The 17,263-nt window shown below is 40.2% G+C and overlaps 1 protein-coding gene across 6 annotated transcripts in view; it reads right to left on the minus strand.

Moving 5' to 3' along the window:
* myom2a (myomesin 2a) overlaps nt 1-17,263 on the minus strand; it is a 45,096-nt gene that overhangs the window by 24,644 nt on the left and 3,189 nt on the right. For 3 of the 6 annotated variants that reach the window (XM_040145831.1, XM_040145836.1, XM_040145834.1), the window contains exons 1-8: nt 10,185-10,272; nt 9,073-9,201; nt 6,937-7,029; nt 6,081-6,216; nt 4,273-4,427; nt 2,954-3,046; nt 276-364; nt 146-184 (exon numbers count right to left, since the gene is read on the minus strand). In XM_040145831.1, the coding sequence (XP_040001765.1) occupies nt 146-184; nt 276-364; nt 2,954-3,046; nt 4,273-4,427; nt 6,081-6,216; nt 6,937-7,029; nt 9,073-9,179 (712 nt within the window). In that variant the 5' untranslated portion in view covers nt 9,180-9,201; nt 10,185-10,272. Of the gene's footprint in view, nt 1-145; nt 185-275; nt 365-2,953; nt 3,047-4,272; nt 4,428-6,080; nt 6,217-6,936; nt 7,030-9,072; nt 9,202-9,421; nt 9,618-10,184; nt 10,273-11,570; nt 11,638-17,263 lie in introns of those variants that run through there. The other 3 variants (XM_040145832.1, XM_040145833.1, XM_040145835.1) reach the window with 3 other exon arrangements.

The raw sequence follows: 17,263 nt of genomic DNA on the forward strand, positions 1-17,263 counted from the left end.
ATCAGGCCCCTCAAATGCACTGCTGTTTGTAGCCAAATGATCCCATGTGTTACTGGTTTGTGTCCGGGCCTGATTCCAACCGAAAATTAAAAAGACACCCCCCCCCTCCAGCTAGATCCCCAGTTACCACTCTCTCCCCTCTCACCTAGGCCAAGCTGGCTGGACTCCCCGGCTCCTGCTGGTCCTGTGTAGAAAAGAATGAATGATTTCAGAGAGAGACGTGAGAGGTGAATACAGTCTTAATGAGACCTTGTCAGAATATGAATATAACTTACTTCTGACAGTAACCATGGCCTTGCTGGTGGCCGTACCATGCGGGTTGGTTGCCACAGCACTGTACTCAGCAGTATCACTCACCATACACCTACAAAAGCAGACAGAATGGAGAGGATGTCAAAGTGTAATGCAATCAAATATATTAAGATAAATCCATAGCTTTCCATATTCCATAATATGCCGTATTCATATATTCTGTATTTTAATAGGTTTTCACAATTTTTATGTAGATTAATTAAACTACAGTAACTGAATAAAAGGGGCAGCATGGTGGTGCAGTGGACAGCCCTGTCACCTGACAGCAAGAAGGTTCTGGGTTTGAACCTGGGGGCCTGACTGCCCCCCCCCCCTCCCATTGTGGAGTTTGCATGTTCTCCCTGCGCCCACAACCCTCAAGGATAAGCGGTATACATAATGGATGGATGGATAAATTAATTAAACTGACTTCTGTGGTTTATAAAGTAATTATATAATGATTCTGTGGTTCATATAATGGTGGTTTATATGATAATTTTTAAATTCTAATTTGTCTTTTCTTAATTGAGATATTATTTAAAATACTGTTTCAATACAAATGAATAACACTGAAATTTCAATAGACACTCTAGTTCTACACAGATCATTTTTCCGAAACTGATATCTACAATACTTCCATTTAATGGAAACAGATAGTTGCAGGTAAGTTCTCAGTTTAAACAACATTTAATATATATACCTGGTTACAGTGAACGGTGGGATCAAGCCGATACAGCATGTTTATGTTATAATGCTAAAGGGAATATAATGATTTTTTCAACGTAAAAGTTACTTTAGGGGAAACATAAGGGGAAAACTTGATTTTAAGAGGTTAAACAATTTAAAATTATACTGGTAATTTCTCACCGTATTCTAAGGAAATGACTTCTATCATACTAGTTAATACCTCGTAAGCCACACACACTAAAATGGCTCGTGGGAACTTCCAAGTGATTCATATTTTTTTTTTTTTTAGGAGCGGAGGAAACAGAACGAAGAAAAAAAAAACCTGAACACATCTGAATACTACTTTGTGTATTTAAATATATTTTTAATCCACCTAGAATCAACACATTATCATTGACAGAGACCTCAAGTACTTCATGACTGGTAATGTTGTATTTGCATCTTTACTAAAGGGAGCACAGTCTTCTAGTGTTTGTCTAGTGATTGATGTTCAATTAGAGTGTCCTTTAGGAGTCTATTTTTAATTCATTTTTATAATAGCACATTGTCTAAATCAAAATGTATAATCAACCCTGTGTATTGTCTGCAGGCTACGCAGACACTCCTCGCTGAGCTAGGTTAGCCTACATATAGCCTGATAAGTGAAACCGGGGGGGGGGCTATAACACACAGTCATTGGGGTTGAGAAAAAGGATTTGTACCCACATAGCCAATGGACATTATGTAATTGTAATATTTGGAATATCCAATTAACTTGACAGACAAAAAGGATTTGAGCAAGAGACGGAAGAACCAGCTGAAAAATGAGCCCATCTTAAAGTCCCTCGGTGGCTCTAACCAAGCTCAGCTGTAAGCTCCTCAAGTCAATGTTTGATTACAGCAGGAGCCATCCTGTACTGCCTCTTTTGAAAAGTGACCTCACTTGTTGGGAGTGCACTGAAAAGTGTACTACGGCAGCGGCGCCCTTGTGACGGGCAACTGAAGAGGAGTCTGAGGGTGAGAATAGAAGGAAGAAATGTGACCTTCACCCTGGAGAGAACTATTTTAAAGGTTGATCCCTTTTCTCGGCTGTGAGGGACATAAACTGAGTCTGTGCTCTTCTGCTGACAGATTTTTGCACTTTGAATGAGAAAATTCTTAATCTTGACGAAGTTAGGCCCATAAACATCAGTCGCCAATCTGAACCTTGCAATGTAATGACGGAGGGCCGCTGATATTAAATTCCTCGGGGGGGCAGTGGGAGGCATTCATGGCTCGAATGACGCAAAGGTCAGCACTTCAACACGAACAGCTGAGTAGTCTTGAAGATGACATGCCAGGAGAAACAGGAGAAACACTAATGCCCCTGTGAAGTGGGCCGCAAACTGCAGAAGCAAACCCAGACGCTAGAAACCTTTATTGACTTATTTTCACTCAGGTGATTGGATACCATCTTTCAGTCTGGTACCTAGTTCCTATAATGTATTTATGGTTCCAAAATATCACCTGAGAATTTCTTGCCACTGGCTAATTAGTTGAGGGACCTCAGTCTGAGGAATGAAACAGGTGTATTTGTTGCAGTGTGTGATTTATGTAGATAAGATTGGTGCATTTTACGTGAAACCTTCGTAAAGTTCATATTTACGCTTTTTTTCCAAATTATTTTTTACAATATCTATGCAATATGAGGTGTTTTTAAAAAAAACAAACCTTTCAATAGTCTTAAAACCTGTGATATGTGTATTCTGTCACTGGAATCTTAACAAATTACTAATTGGATAGCAAAATTGCAACCGTTGCTGGTATTTCTTTGATAGGAGAAGCTGATAGCTCAAAATGTTGACACACATACCAACGTTTCTTATTTGGAGGAAAATTAAAACTGCCCTTCATTTAATAGTGTAATTTATTTAGAAACTCTTTAAATCAAACAACTGTCATTTCTGATGTTTCAGTATAAATTGCATTGTTCCTCAGATTCGAGCGTGTAACATACCTGCTTATGATCAAACTGTGGACTCCATACTTGCTTTCAATCTTGTACTTTCCTGGGACGTTCAGTGGGTTGACTGGCACTCCTCCTTTATACCTGTGAACAGTCAGCAGTCAGCGTTTTTTTTCTTCTCGGTACGTTTCACACCTACATGACTCTGACGGTCCATATAACAATGAAGCTAAATGCGCTGTGTACTTAAATAGCAGCAGATATTTACAAGGTGCTGGCTGCTGGGAGGGTACGCTGAACAATGTAGATTGGTATTGAAGGGATTGAAGGAATGCTAACAATTCTAACAAACCTTTTTTGGCGGGGGGGGTCAGAGGGTCACTTCTAAATTTCTTCCCTGCATGTTATAAAACAACTAAGCTTGACCTTTAAATATCAAGACATGCTGTACTTTTTCCCTAAAATGTCAATTTAAAATCATAGTAGGAGTAAATAAAATACAACAATGGCTGTAACATCATAAACATTCAAAGATAGGGTTAGTGAGTTTATTAGAAATACTGTGTTTAGACATTAACTAGGAAGCGTGGGTCGAAATTTTTTTTAAGTGTCATCAGCTACAGCTCTTATAAAATGAGTATCGCCAGAGTGCGAGCGAGCAGCGGTGAGTCAAAAAGGTTATAATGGCAACGTTTTCTCTCAGGCTGCAGCACTGGTGGATTTTGAATCTTGTTTTGCCACATTCAGTAATGACCACCGCGAGCGTGAGGGACGCTTGCCCCCTCCTCACACAGTGAAACCACTGACACATTTTCACACCAATTTCATCATTTAACGCCAGCTGACTGCATATTCTGCTGCCTGCTCTATAACATCCAACAATGCACGAGAACTGAGAGACAGGATGTTGAGTTGTGACTCTCACTGAATTCTTATTTGCTCACATCTACAATGTCTTGCTGGAGACTTATCAACAGATGGTATTTTTTAAGACTGATCTAATATGAAAAATGGATCTCCCTCAAAAACTTTATAATTAAATAATAATAATTTATAGTTACAACATAATATTACAGTGATCTTAGAAGGCCGAAAAAGTTGCAGCTTCCTGTCCTTCTTGCAGTCTTTACGTTAACCCACTGGCATTTAATTCTGACTTGTGCCATGTTGAAAAAGATTCGGAAACGTTACAGGTTCCGACCTAGTAAAACTGCGACTTGTGACTTTTACGTAGAAGTGATCAGGGAACTTATTCAGACATGACACTGACATGTTAAAGTGCCATTAGATTAGTGTTAAGGAGTGCATGTCTGCAAATGCACTCTCTTAACCCACTCCAGTAATGTGAATATCCATGTGAATATCCTGACCATTTGACAATGGGCCTCGGGTTCCCCTCCACAGTGCAGAAGAGTTTCACAGGAGTCTTCTCCCACACGGCGTGGGACCTCAGGGCCAACAGAAAGTCTGGCATCTTGGGGATTTCATCCAACAAATCCAACCTCCTTGTCATCATGCCCTTAACCTGGAGAGAGTAAACGGCATCATGTGAATGTATACAGCACAGTGCCGAGGCTGGTGCTAAGTGTTTTCTACACTGGCTCTGTGCTCCGTGTCGCATCTGAAATGAAACAGTGACTCGGGCTAAAGTGCTGCTTTTCACCTGTAAAATTTTGACCATGTATGGTTAATACACAGAGAAGTTGTTTCTATGACAAGAGGACATCATTATAAGTAAGTCAATACAGCATGTAGTCATCATCAGCGTTTCCCTGCTGACTTCACCATCAACAATCTGCCCGGTCCAGAAGGATTAGAGAGGTGAGGTCAGCAGGATCAGTTAGCTCTGCAGACAACTTTTAACTTCGGCATCATTCATCTGTCTCCTTACATCTGCAAGACGAGGCAGGGCAAGAACCGGTCATATTTATAGCACTATTCAGATACATTGGTCACATAGAAAAAGTTAGTTAAAGCCGAAATCTGTAATGTTCCAAGTTGATCTGTTGTTTTTACTGTAATCTAACTCCCATCACTAAATTAAAAACTTTTTTTTTCTAACAGTATTTCAGCAGCCAGCATCTACAAAGACACACACACACACACACACACACACACACACACACACACACACACACACACACACACACACACACACACACACACACACACATGTATATTTTTGCTTCATAGTTACAGTTACAAATCTCAGTTTTAAATTTTAAATTTTAGGATTTAAAAAAATGCAGTCAAACCTAAAAAGAAATTAAGGAAATGTAATGACAACATTAAACACTACTGGAGAAAAAAAAGGTTACAAGCTTGTTTTCAAAGGTGGTCAAAGGTTGGGTGCATCAGACATGGGAGACAACTAAGGAGGAGAAACAGAGCTTCACCAGACCTTTTTTTTTTTTTAATCGCTCTGGGAACACCATGCAAACCAGTTCCAGATGACCTGAGAGGTACAGAGGATTCATATCTTTAAACAGTGTCAGAAATACACTGTTATCCATTTGTGAAACTATTCAAAGACCCGTAGACAACTTGATTTCTATTCTGTGAATCCCTTGAAAGGTACCACAAGAGTGATTAGTTCTACTCTCTTGAAGCCCGAAGCAACAACATCCTCAATGAGCTGCAGTTTTAACGGAAGAGGCGAAAACACTTATTTTTTGTGTTGCTTAGCCCCCAAAACTTCTGTTTTATCTTTATTATTTCAATTTTTTGCCTTGTGAACTGGACAATGTTTTGACCAGTCATGGCTCTGATTAGAACAGTTGACGCAGTGTGTTGACAAGACCATCCCGTCCTGATGAAATAAAAATGTATGACTGAGTATCATCTGCATATCTGTGATATAAAATGTTCTGTAAACAGTATTGAATGATTTCATCTTTGTCATTTAAGCCACTGATGTCAACCTCCCGTAAAACTGTGCTCAGGGTGCTGAAAGAACATTGTTTCTGTGATAAGCTGATTAAATAAATACAACAGCCTCACTTCCAAATAACCAAACTCAACTTTAATTTTAGTTTGTATATAAATATAAAATTAACAAATAAATCATAAAAAAACAACAAACAAACACAAAACAAACCAACAAGACACTACAAAATCACTAAGTGCAGTACCACATAACAGCGTTAACTGGTGAAATGTTGTCGACTTGGCCTCTTACCTCTCTCTCGATCTCAAGACTCTCCACTTGAGCCTTAGTGGCCATCCTCATCCTGTGGAGCTCCTCTTGAATAACAGACAGTCCTTTCCCGACATTTGTGGCCACTCTCTGGTACTCCTCAGTCTCCTCAGCAGTCCTAATGACCCATAAATCATATTAATCTACTGCTAATCTTGGAACCAGCAAGTTAAATAAATAGGATTTACAGACTTTAGTGCCACTGGGTGTAAGCCAGAAGTTAGACGTCTTATAAATATTTAATTGTGAACACTACCTGATACACTGAAACACATTTGTAGCAAACTTTCCACCTGGAACTTAACTGACTGCTGTTTTGCCCTGTATTGGTATTAAAATAATATACCAGGCATTCTACCTAGGCACATCTATTCTAAGCACATCAAGCCCGACACTGGACAAAAACTTAATTTGTTGGCAGAGAATTGGAGGAACACAGTATACCTGCACATTAGGTCCAGCTCTCAGCACTGGGGACTTACTGTGACACAATATTTGCCACAATATTTGCCCGATTTTGTGTATCTGATAAGCGGTACTTACGCTGCACAGCAACAGTAAGAGTTTTATTTAACACTGTACAAATGTTTTCATAATCTCAGCATTTAATGTAACATATTGGCGATACAGACGCCACAGTCATATCAGCTCTACAACACTTGACAATTCATAATAATAATAATCATCATCATCATCATCATCATCATCACTGAAAAATCAATTAGTAACACTGGAGAAATGTGCTGTCTTGACCTGGGTCAGCTAATAGAGGCTGTAGTTCAGTATTGACTTACACTTAAAATAGCCTGACATATGACAGCAGCCAATGGGAACTCACCTCTGCCGGAACACCGGTATGACATAGGCTGGTTCCGTCATAGCCTCTTCGGCCTGGGCCTGCACCTGGCTCACCGATATAAAGCTTGATTTCCTGTTGAGGGGAGAGTCCATCATTTTGAATTAACCAATAGAGGAAAATCTCACCATAATAGACTTTTGGGTGTTAGTTTTGCAGAAGCAGTTGCTGCTAAAAAATCTCCCATGGTTCACCTGACATTTTGGTTCATACAATAGAACAAAACGGCACCAGAAAATGAAGGCTTACTTGTCAGTAATGCCATGTAAAAATGGATGAACTGAATATGGTGCCGATCTGTATTAAACTTTTAGAATATTTTGTGGATCCTCCTCAGTTCTTGTTGTTGGAGACCCACTTCTCTCCTTTGCATTGCCAATATAATGCAATCCTATACTATGTAGTAAGTATCCAGAGATATCAATTTTTATTATATCAACCTATTTGGTATACGGAGAGCAATACTTTCACAGGTGTGCAGCCCAATCTATTTGAAAAGTTTGACAGTGATTAGTGTCTGATATGGATGAGAAAATTTGGCCACGGAGTAAGATTTAATCCGAAGATTTTTTTTGAAAGGATGCATTAACATGGTGGATCAAAATCACAAAAATTTGACACGTTCTGTTTAAAAAAACTGATTTAAAAATATTCAGCCCTCCAGGATTTTCTTCTCCGATCACTGATAGAAAACTTCGTGAGAAACTTGGTCAGTACTGATATCAGTATCTACAGCTCTGACCTCAGATGTAGGTTATGTTCAGGGCAGTGGCATGTGCCCGCTGACATAAGGCAGCAGCTACATGACAACATGGCGGCATGCTGCGGGACGACCCAGTGACCAGAACTTGGCTTGTAGCGGCTCAGATCTGGGACTTGAGGCAGTTTTGGGCTCTGCCCTCATCTCATCACTAGCGACAACAAAGCTGGCGCAGCCTTTGACTTGCGCATCAAACTCGGCAAAAAGCGTAACTATATAACGCTGCTTGGCCGAGCTGGGCTCAGAGCAAGGTTAGGAGCAATGCTTTCTAAAAAGTGCTACAGAGTGAAAAATAGTAAAATACATAGTTGTCTGTCATGACTTGTACAACAATACAAAGCAAAATCTGTTGAAGCTGCAGAGCAGAGTAGTCCTGACCTGGAGCTCCAGCTTTTTGCCCCCACAGTCAAAAGCGGTTACGAAAAGTAAAGCTTGAAAGTAACTCACTGGCAGCCATTGTTTAACATTACTAAGACTGTACACACAGAGTGTATATTCTTGTGTGCTTCTGTGTTTTCTTTTCTTTTCAATTCAATTTCATCTTCTCCAAACTTTACTATATCATTGTCAGATGGAGAAACAAATATCAGCATACGGAGGACCTTATGCATGCTCCAAATGAGAGACGAATTTACATGTAAAAATCAATTCAAAATTTGTGAAACTCCTTTAAGTGATATCACGTGAGTGACGACAACAACCTGGATCGGCTTCTCATTCTTTTCTTCAGGAACGAATGGAGCCATCTCAAACTTTCTCTTGTTATTTGCCATTTTCAAGATGATTTTCTGATTTTCAACTTCAGGTTAATTAACTCGGTTAAGTTCCATTGTGCCAAAAAATGACGTAACACTTTGCGTTCTCACTCTCTGACTAGAAACACCGCTGTGGGTAAGTTTGCACACAGACAGCCGAAAATGGCAACGGGAGATACAGAATGTACAGTAACGTAACTCAAAGATGCCAGTGAATTAAAAAAAAAAAAAAAAAAGGCAGAGGTTCTGCTGGCTGCCGTTTAGGAGACAGTTTGGACCTGAAGATTGATTCACTGTTCATCCAACCTCAAAGTAATTTGGAAGTCTATTGTAAACTTACAGGGTCTCAAATACTTAAGGATTTTGCGCCGTTGCAGTCATTAGCCTTCATCACGTGTGATGGGCTGATCTGTTCCCGAATATCTGGCCCTGCACAGCTTTAAATCTGACATCAGAGCATTGTGTGAAACGGACCGCCAGCCGGGGAGCAGACACGAATGCAGCAGGAAGATCAGCGACCCCTCAGCAGCGGCTCTATGCGCTATCTGGCAAAGCGGCAAAAGCTGCATTTTTCAAAATAGCAAGTGAACTGCACCTTCATACCTTTCTGTGTGCTGCTTGACAGCATGTTTAGTGTGATGATAAGCATAATCACTTTTGACTTGGCTCACATGCTTCTTCTTATACCAAGGTATGACTTTGTAAGCCATGGCTGGAACACTTCAAGGAGACCTGGCCAAGAACACCAGGGGGAGGGGGAGATCAAATGTGTTAGCAATGTTAGCAATTTCCACACAAGTCTTCCCTTTAACAATACTGTTACTGAAGCCATTATGAATTCATGTAATACACATTTACCGTGTTAGATGTGCTTTCATCTGTCAAGTGAACAGTATATGCAGGTTTAACAGATAACGAAAGCATCAATAGTGTTTCTCAATTGCATTCATACCTCAGTACAATCTCTCGTGTTGCTCCTCTCAGAATAACATCTGTGGTTGTATTCATACTACGCATAATAAATTACCATCGCTAAAAGTTAAAGAGTGAATGAATATTATCTGAACATATTTATCTCCCAGGAAAACGTGTTAAAAGTCCAACATTCAGGACCGTTCCAAGATCTTGCCAGAGCTCAGCACTTGAAATGTTTCACCTTACAGCCTCACACAGCTCAGCTATGAATAGCTTGCAGCAGTCTTCCCTATTCCATGACTGGCGTAATGAAGGAAACAGAGTCATTATCAGCAGCGCACAGCCTTCACACTATTTAATTAAAACCATCATCCAGGACATGGGTCTGATCAGACTGTACAGGCTATTTTAAATTGAACAAGACTAACTTCAAAACCAGCTGTCAAATTCAAACTCTGCCTCAGTCTAATTATGCTTCCATTCCTTATAATCAATTATTTCAACAAGAGCACTATTACCTGAGTCAATTTGGCTGACACACATTAGGAAAAGAGGGTCAGCAACCTCTTAATGCCCTGGTATGTAAGGAAGTACTGCTCAGGGAGATTACAACAGACGGCTGCTGTTTGCCCACACAGGAGACAGATTATCTACAGCCACTTATTACAGCAACACACTTCACTTCTCCCACGCTTGACAGCAGGTAACTTCTCTTTCTACTCTGAACTTCATTTTTGCAAAAGTTATTCCTCCAGTAAAATCAGCCTGCTACTGAGCACATATTAAGAAAAGCGACTTACCCCAAGAGATTAAAACAGCGCAAAGCGGTGGCAGACCAGCCTGATGCCGCTTGGGAAGCACTTACTGATGGTAACAAAAATATTACCCTCTCACCGGAGGAATGCTGTTCCCCTTCCACCCCTTGTATGGAGGCACTTAGGACTATATATAGCATTTACCCCTAAATTTTGCTCTCATTCTGCACTTTGGAGATGAAGAGTGTACATCCATACCTGTGAATTTATTAAAGTATTTTGGAGGTATGTTTTTACTGCTTTTAAAAAAAATGTAACGATTTAATTCAAATTTTTAACATTTTGAAACTTCTGGTGAAAGATTGAGGAAATTTTTGAAATTTCTATAAACATTCATGGAGTCTAGATTTCTAAAAAGAAATACTGTCACCCAACAATATTTCATTTCGGGAATCGTCAAATCAGTGTTAAATGGCATGTGGCGAGCCTTCCCACTATCGACAGGAAGACTTCTAATAAGATTACTAAGAGGCTTCTCACCTTTAGATATCAAAAATATTCGTTCAGGCAAAAGCAAGAAAGATGTTTTGAGATAATTTGCCTAGCAGATCCCAACACTGAAAGCCTTATGAGACCTTTTTAGGTTTCTTGAGTCAGCCTGTCCTCCTTGGCTCAACACTTGTGAGCAGCAGTCAGGCTATTTTTAACGGCAAGTCCTCCGTTACAGTGATACCCCCAATTCTTACTGTATAAGAGCCCGTGCAGCTATTTATATTCACACAAGTCTATTTAAACAATAAAATAACTGAAGATATGAAGAAAAGAAACGTCTTATGAGGCAGAGCTAATGAAACTGACGTGACAGAAAACGTCACAGTGTACTCAAAAGTCATAGGAGGCCATGAGTTTATTGCCCAGATGACGTGCAGTTGTGCCACGTGGCTTCACTAGAAAGTTAACCTCCCCTTTTTTGTTTAGAGGAAACTGGTCTGCAAGTTTTCTGACATGTGTTTGTATCTTCTTTATCAAAATACATTAATTTATTAAGCCCTCAAAACGATATCACATGTCCTCCTTACAGCCCCAAGGTGTAGGATTTAGAAATGTCAGAGTATGGCGACTCCCGGTGGAAGTATCAGGGAAGACACTGTGATATTTGTCACAGTGACATTATCGCACACCAGTACCTTTAATTTGTGACATGTAAGGACTGGCCAGGTGACTGAAGGATGGTACAGGAGGTTAACTTCAAGCAGAGCAAAAAGAACATTTTACAAGTTCATACAGTAAATTTTCTCCTGACGAGACAAGCAGTTTGGGAAGATTTAGGTGAAACAAAAAACTACATTAAAAATGAATTTGGCAACTCAAAACAATGCAAACATAAAGACTGACCCAAGCAAAGATCATGACTAATGGACTGGCACTTACTGCAAGTGTGCTGATGGACTGACTCCATAGGATCATCCTCCTCCCACAGTTATACGAGTGGCCCCTCCTACAATGACACAGTTTGTGCACAATCAAGTCATCCATACTTGCAATATAAAACAAAGACAGTGTCTAACACATTCCTCTCACTGTGTTAAAGCCGAAAAAGTGCAATAAACACTATATATAGCGCAGGATACACCCCACAAACACTGAAAACATCTCTGTACTTGACCCCAGGTGTCTCCTGTACTTATACATTTTGATTCTCCTAAATAAACAAATAAAATAAGAAACAAAGCCAATAATGTGTGTGCTGGTGTGCAACCTCTGTTAGAGGGCTCTACCTGTCAGACTTACACAGCAGACATTCACTGTATCAAGTGGTAAAATACAGTCATGTATAGTAATGTTAAAAAAAAAAAAAATATATATATATACACACACACACACACACACACACACACACACACACACACACACACACACACACACACAAAGAGGAGCTAGAAAAGATGCGGGGAGTAAAGGCAACAGTGGAGCCAGTGGTAATTGGAGCACTGGGGGCTGTGACCCACAAACTGGGAGAACGGCTCCAGCAGATTCCAGGTACAACATCTGAGGTCTCTGTCCAGAGGAGCGCAGTCCTAGGAACAGCTAAGATACTTCGCAGAACCCTCGAACTCCCAGGCCTCTGGAAGAGGACCCGAGCTTGAGGAAGACACACCAACACCCCCCATGGGAGGGGGGTGAGAGGGATTTTTTTTTTTTTTTCTTTATACCTAAGATATCTTGAAATTCATATTCAAGAGGCCACTGGTACCTCTCTCACTCAACCTTTTACAGGGATACTCCAAGCAGCAGAGCCCAAGATATCCTGACTTTTAGTCCCCAGTATGGGTCCAACTCCAAAAACACTGAATCCTATGTGTCCCTTAATGCAACTCAAGCATCTTTTACGAAACCTTCCCTGACTAGTTAATGCCCACGCCTTTCTTCACATCCCCAGTTTGCAACGCAGGGTTTCTGCAGGGTATTAGCCAGTATATTGTTAGCGATAAGGGTATTGGTCCTTTACGTCCAGGTCCAGTTTGGTGTTATTCTCTGTTAAATGCTGCCACCTGGTGTCTGTTTATTGGAAGTTGAAGTGTGGATGATCACCTTCCTTGGAAAATAAATCATTTATTGGCTAAATGTTATTTGACTTCTCTGTTTTACTAATGAAGATGATAGGAAACAGGGATGTCTACTAGGCTACTGGGACCCTCATTATTCTTTTGAATTTTGCCGATAGCAATGATAAACTTTAGACTGTTCCTCTGTAAACAAGGTTACAGGGTGCTCTACTGCAGCACACCAGGATTAAAACATTTCAGCTCTTGGACAAAAATTTAAAATAAACCTGCATTCCCTACTGTTTCAATGAAAGATGGAGAACAAACAATTTCCAAATTTTAAAATAAAAAAAAAAAAAAAAAATTTAATCCAAACTCCAGTTTACATTCTGATGAACTAAAGTTATACACATGATTAATGTTTATTTTCAACATATTCAAATGTAACTTTTCAGAGCTCTGAGCCCCGCAAACAAAATCCCATTCATCTCCACTGTACTGGGAGGCAGAAAGCAGTATTGTGCATTTAGTGTTGTGCTATCCTTGGACCTAAGACAGAAACTCACAGGCTTACCGTGCGTTCAGAAAGTCTTCAGACTCCATTCCCTTTTTTCAGACAATGTCAGACACGGGAAAACTTTATTAGCAAGGAGCAACAAGCAGATCCTCGCCAACACTGACTGAAATACACTTTAAAGGATTTTTACTTAACATGAACTGTGCCCTCAATAATGGTGATCAAGTTGAATTAACACCTCTGACCTCAAAAAAATAAACATTATGAGCTTTGATTAATTGATATTTTTTTGCAGAGCTCTCTTACTTTTTTCTTTCTTTTTAAAAAAAAAAAAAAAAAAATCAAACCCTTGTATTTATTCCAGTTGACACTTGTATGTGTGTCTGTGGGAGTGTGTGTGTGTGAGTGTGTGTGTGTGTCTTTGTGGATGCTGGCTGCTGGATTGCAGCCTCATTCCTCTCTCTGGCCCCCAGTACGCAGCATGTTTGTAGTGGGAGTAAAAGAGATTATTGGAGCATGATGATCGAGAAGTTCAGAAGTTTGAGGGGCCTCACCACTACAAAGCAAAATTCACTTCTGACTACAGACTTAGAGTCCATTAAAGTCTGTATGAGTACAAGCAGCTGAAATGCATGATAACTGTTGTTTTTCCACAGTATCTTGTTTGTGACTCAAGTAATGAGGAGAAATTCCAACATACTGTTATTGGATAATGAATAGGTCAATAAAATTTTCTTTGTCCCAGTTGTGGTCTGACATTAGGATGGGTTTGTTCACTATTTGGTCGCTCATGGGCTCCGTTGATTGGTCCAACAGCTACTGATTTCCATGGTATTTGGTCTAGATATTCGTGGCCCCCAGAGGATAGTAACAAATAATTTGGGTGACCCCTTAGCCTTTGCTTTTGTACACTGTCATGCCAAAACTCCCTCTTGAGAACACTTCAGTTAACAAAAGATATCTTGAAAACTATTGGCTTGATTTTCAAAAAAATTGCTGTTAATATTTATGGTTTTAAAGAGGAGGGTATGTAATATTTTCCCTGATTCCCTGGCCACTTCTGGCGCCACCATCAGAACGATTTTCCACAAGTACACAAGAAATATTCCTAGAAAATAAACTCTTTTGCCTTCAATGACCCCATTGTCTTCCCTCTGGCACCACTTAAAGCGGAACTTTCTCTCAAAATTCACTGAAATCAGTTAAAACATCAAACTTATGGTCAATAAACACCTCCAGGAAATTAGTTAAATAAATGAGAGAGAATTTAAGGAAATCATAACTGATGGAAGTGCTCTGAATAATGAGAACTTAATGCTCAAGTTGGCATTTGGATAAAAAAAGGGAACTGTTAAAAAGATTAAGATGTAAGGACATGTAAGAGTGCAGTTTCTTGGGGTGTATACTCAAAGTGAAGGTGTCTTGCTTTTTATCCAGTTTTTCAGTCACTGTCTGTATCAGGAACTGGAGTGTCAATAATGGGAATATCTAGCGGTGATATGAACTGAAATTTATGCCTAATCTGACTGTTAAGCCTGTTTTCTTCCTTTTACTCCTATGGACTCTAAAAAACAAATTTACTTGGTTATAATATTCCACATTAACACACAAACCAAATAAACAATAAATTAATCAATCAATCTATGCACTAACATCTGCGGGTTTAAAAACTAGAATTACAGTCATTCTATTTTACATTAAAAAAAATTTTTTTATATATGTCCTTCATTTGACTTTGATTCTTCTCCAAATGTGCACTTTCCTGTGAAGCCCTATTCTCGCATCAACGCGTGGAATTTACTGACAACCTGTTTAGTAGGAGGGTGTATCGGGTTTGTATGTCAGCAGTCTCTGTCAGTAGGGACACTGACACAGCTACATAAATGAAGGTCACTCAAGAAGGTCACCCTGAAGCAGCCATGACACCGGGCAGGATTTTCTGGCCTGGAGGGGAGTGAATGAATGCTAAGCCCCCCCCTCCCTCGCCTTTTCCTTTTTGAGACACTTTTTTTGTAGCACAGAGGGGGGAAAGACGGTGCAAGGAGGCTGTACATTTCATTCATGCACTCAGTGACTCGTGGTTGCAGCCTGCAGAAGATGGGACAGGGGAGGGAGGGGGGGGTTGTGGGCAGGATAGACGGGAATCAAGGAGGAATGTCCTAAATCACAAATCGTTCAGGGGGAAAAAAAAGGGACGTCTGAAGCTTTGCACGTCATTGAGTCAGCAAACATGGGCCATTTTACGCAGAGCGTGGTGACGTTACCGAGCTGCGGGGGGGAGAGAGGAGCAGTGCTGAGATTTGTTGCATCAGGCCTCGTCCGCAATTCAAAGAGGGGTTTCAAACCATGTGTTTTCTATAACTGAAAAAACGGTCGTTTCAAAATTTGCCGCAGTGATGAAAATGGCTTCCATTTGATAATTGATTAATATCACTCCTCTTGTCAGACAAACAGAACATACTTTTACAAGCAGATTTTAGGAGCTGAAGGGATGCTTAATGTCTGGCTTGAGGATATTCGTAGTTTTTACAGGAATTAAAAACACAAGTGCTACACTTCAGTCTGCATTTGACCTTGTGAACACGGTGACATATATCATGTTGATAAAAGCATCCGACTGCTTCTTCATCAGGCGTATTTATCCTTGACCTACGCCTTGGAGCATTAGATTAATTTTCAGTTTATCTATTTCTAACCAAAGCTACTGTTCTGTCATTTCGGTAAAATTAGCCTTTTTACAAAAAAAAAAATAATTTTAAACATTTGGTAAGTTGATAAGGTAAGTTCTGTGAAAAATGTGCCGCTGACGGCAGATAAAAAAAAAAAAAAAATCAAAACTGAAAAGTGAAATACAATCTCTCTCTCCTTTTCTACTCATTCTCAGTTCTGTTGTAGAGGTCCAGAGCTCAATGCTGCACTAAAGAACTAAGCAACTGTAGAGTGCTTATCGTATTTTTTCATTTTGTGAACATACAACATACTCAATACATGGGTAGAATTAGAATTGAATATGTAACACTGGGAGGAACTGAGGGAAAAATTTCTATAATATTTTTTGGTGTAGAAGATTTAGATTAGGAACATTGTGTGTTAAGAGGTCTGTGTATTTGAGTGTATTTGTTTGGATGGAACAATGCTCAAAATGACAAAGTTTTTGTTAATATAAACCGCTTTAACTCAAACCTTGCGGGTCATCCATAGGTGGGGAAATGGAGGGGAGTCTCTATACTGCATGTTATGCCTACATTCCTCTAGGTCTGGGACCTTATGTGTATTGGGGGCTTGTCCGAGATTGGAACACAAGACCCATAAACATGAATCACGCGTCTAAAATAAAAGTTTTTGAAGAAAATAAGATGAGATGCTTTTCCTTTTCTCTTTTTGTTATTTGTCTTATTATTCATACATATTTTTATTAAAAAAAAATGATCAGTGGGTTGATGAGTATGTGCTGTGCATAGTTTACCAACATAATCTAACAGAAGACCTTCTTCTCAAGGTCTGGAGTTAATATATCCATTTTCAGGCATCTACAACCAGGATATTTGGGTTTGGATATTTGCATAGTAATCAAGCACGTTTTCAAGCAATTAAATGCTGGTATGCAGGTTGCCCGGCATGGCTAAGGGAATCTTGCTGAGGAGATTTTGACACTGCTGTGGGAGGGGGGACTGTTGCAGGAGATAAGAAACCGTCAGTCACGAGGCCGTTTCTCTAACTTTGGTATGCGTAGAGCTGCGAGGAGGTGGTTGGATGTTGCAGCTCCTATCTGATGCCCCTCAGTCTGTAGGTAATGCTGGGTGTGATGCAGCAGGAAGAGAAATGATGACCTCATCGTGTGGTTTCCCTGCCCCTCCGCACGTCCACATCTGAGTGCCATGGCAACGTGCGAGACGTGCCGGCTGAGGCAAGTCGCTGGGCCTCTGCGCTGCTGGGAGGGCGGCAGGTTAGCATGCAGATGCAGTTGCTTCCTGCAGTTCGCAGTCACCCCCTCCTCCTCTCTTGCTGTAGGAGAAGCCCCCTCCTCTCATCTACCCCTCCCATTCTTCCTTGCCTTCACA

This window comes from Xiphias gladius, chromosome 15 (genome assembly GCF_016859285.1).
Source record: "Xiphias gladius isolate SHS-SW01 ecotype Sanya breed wild chromosome 15, ASM1685928v1, whole genome shotgun sequence".
In the NCBI taxonomy this organism is placed as follows: Eukaryota; Metazoa; Chordata; class Actinopteri; order Istiophoriformes; family Xiphiidae; genus Xiphias; species Xiphias gladius.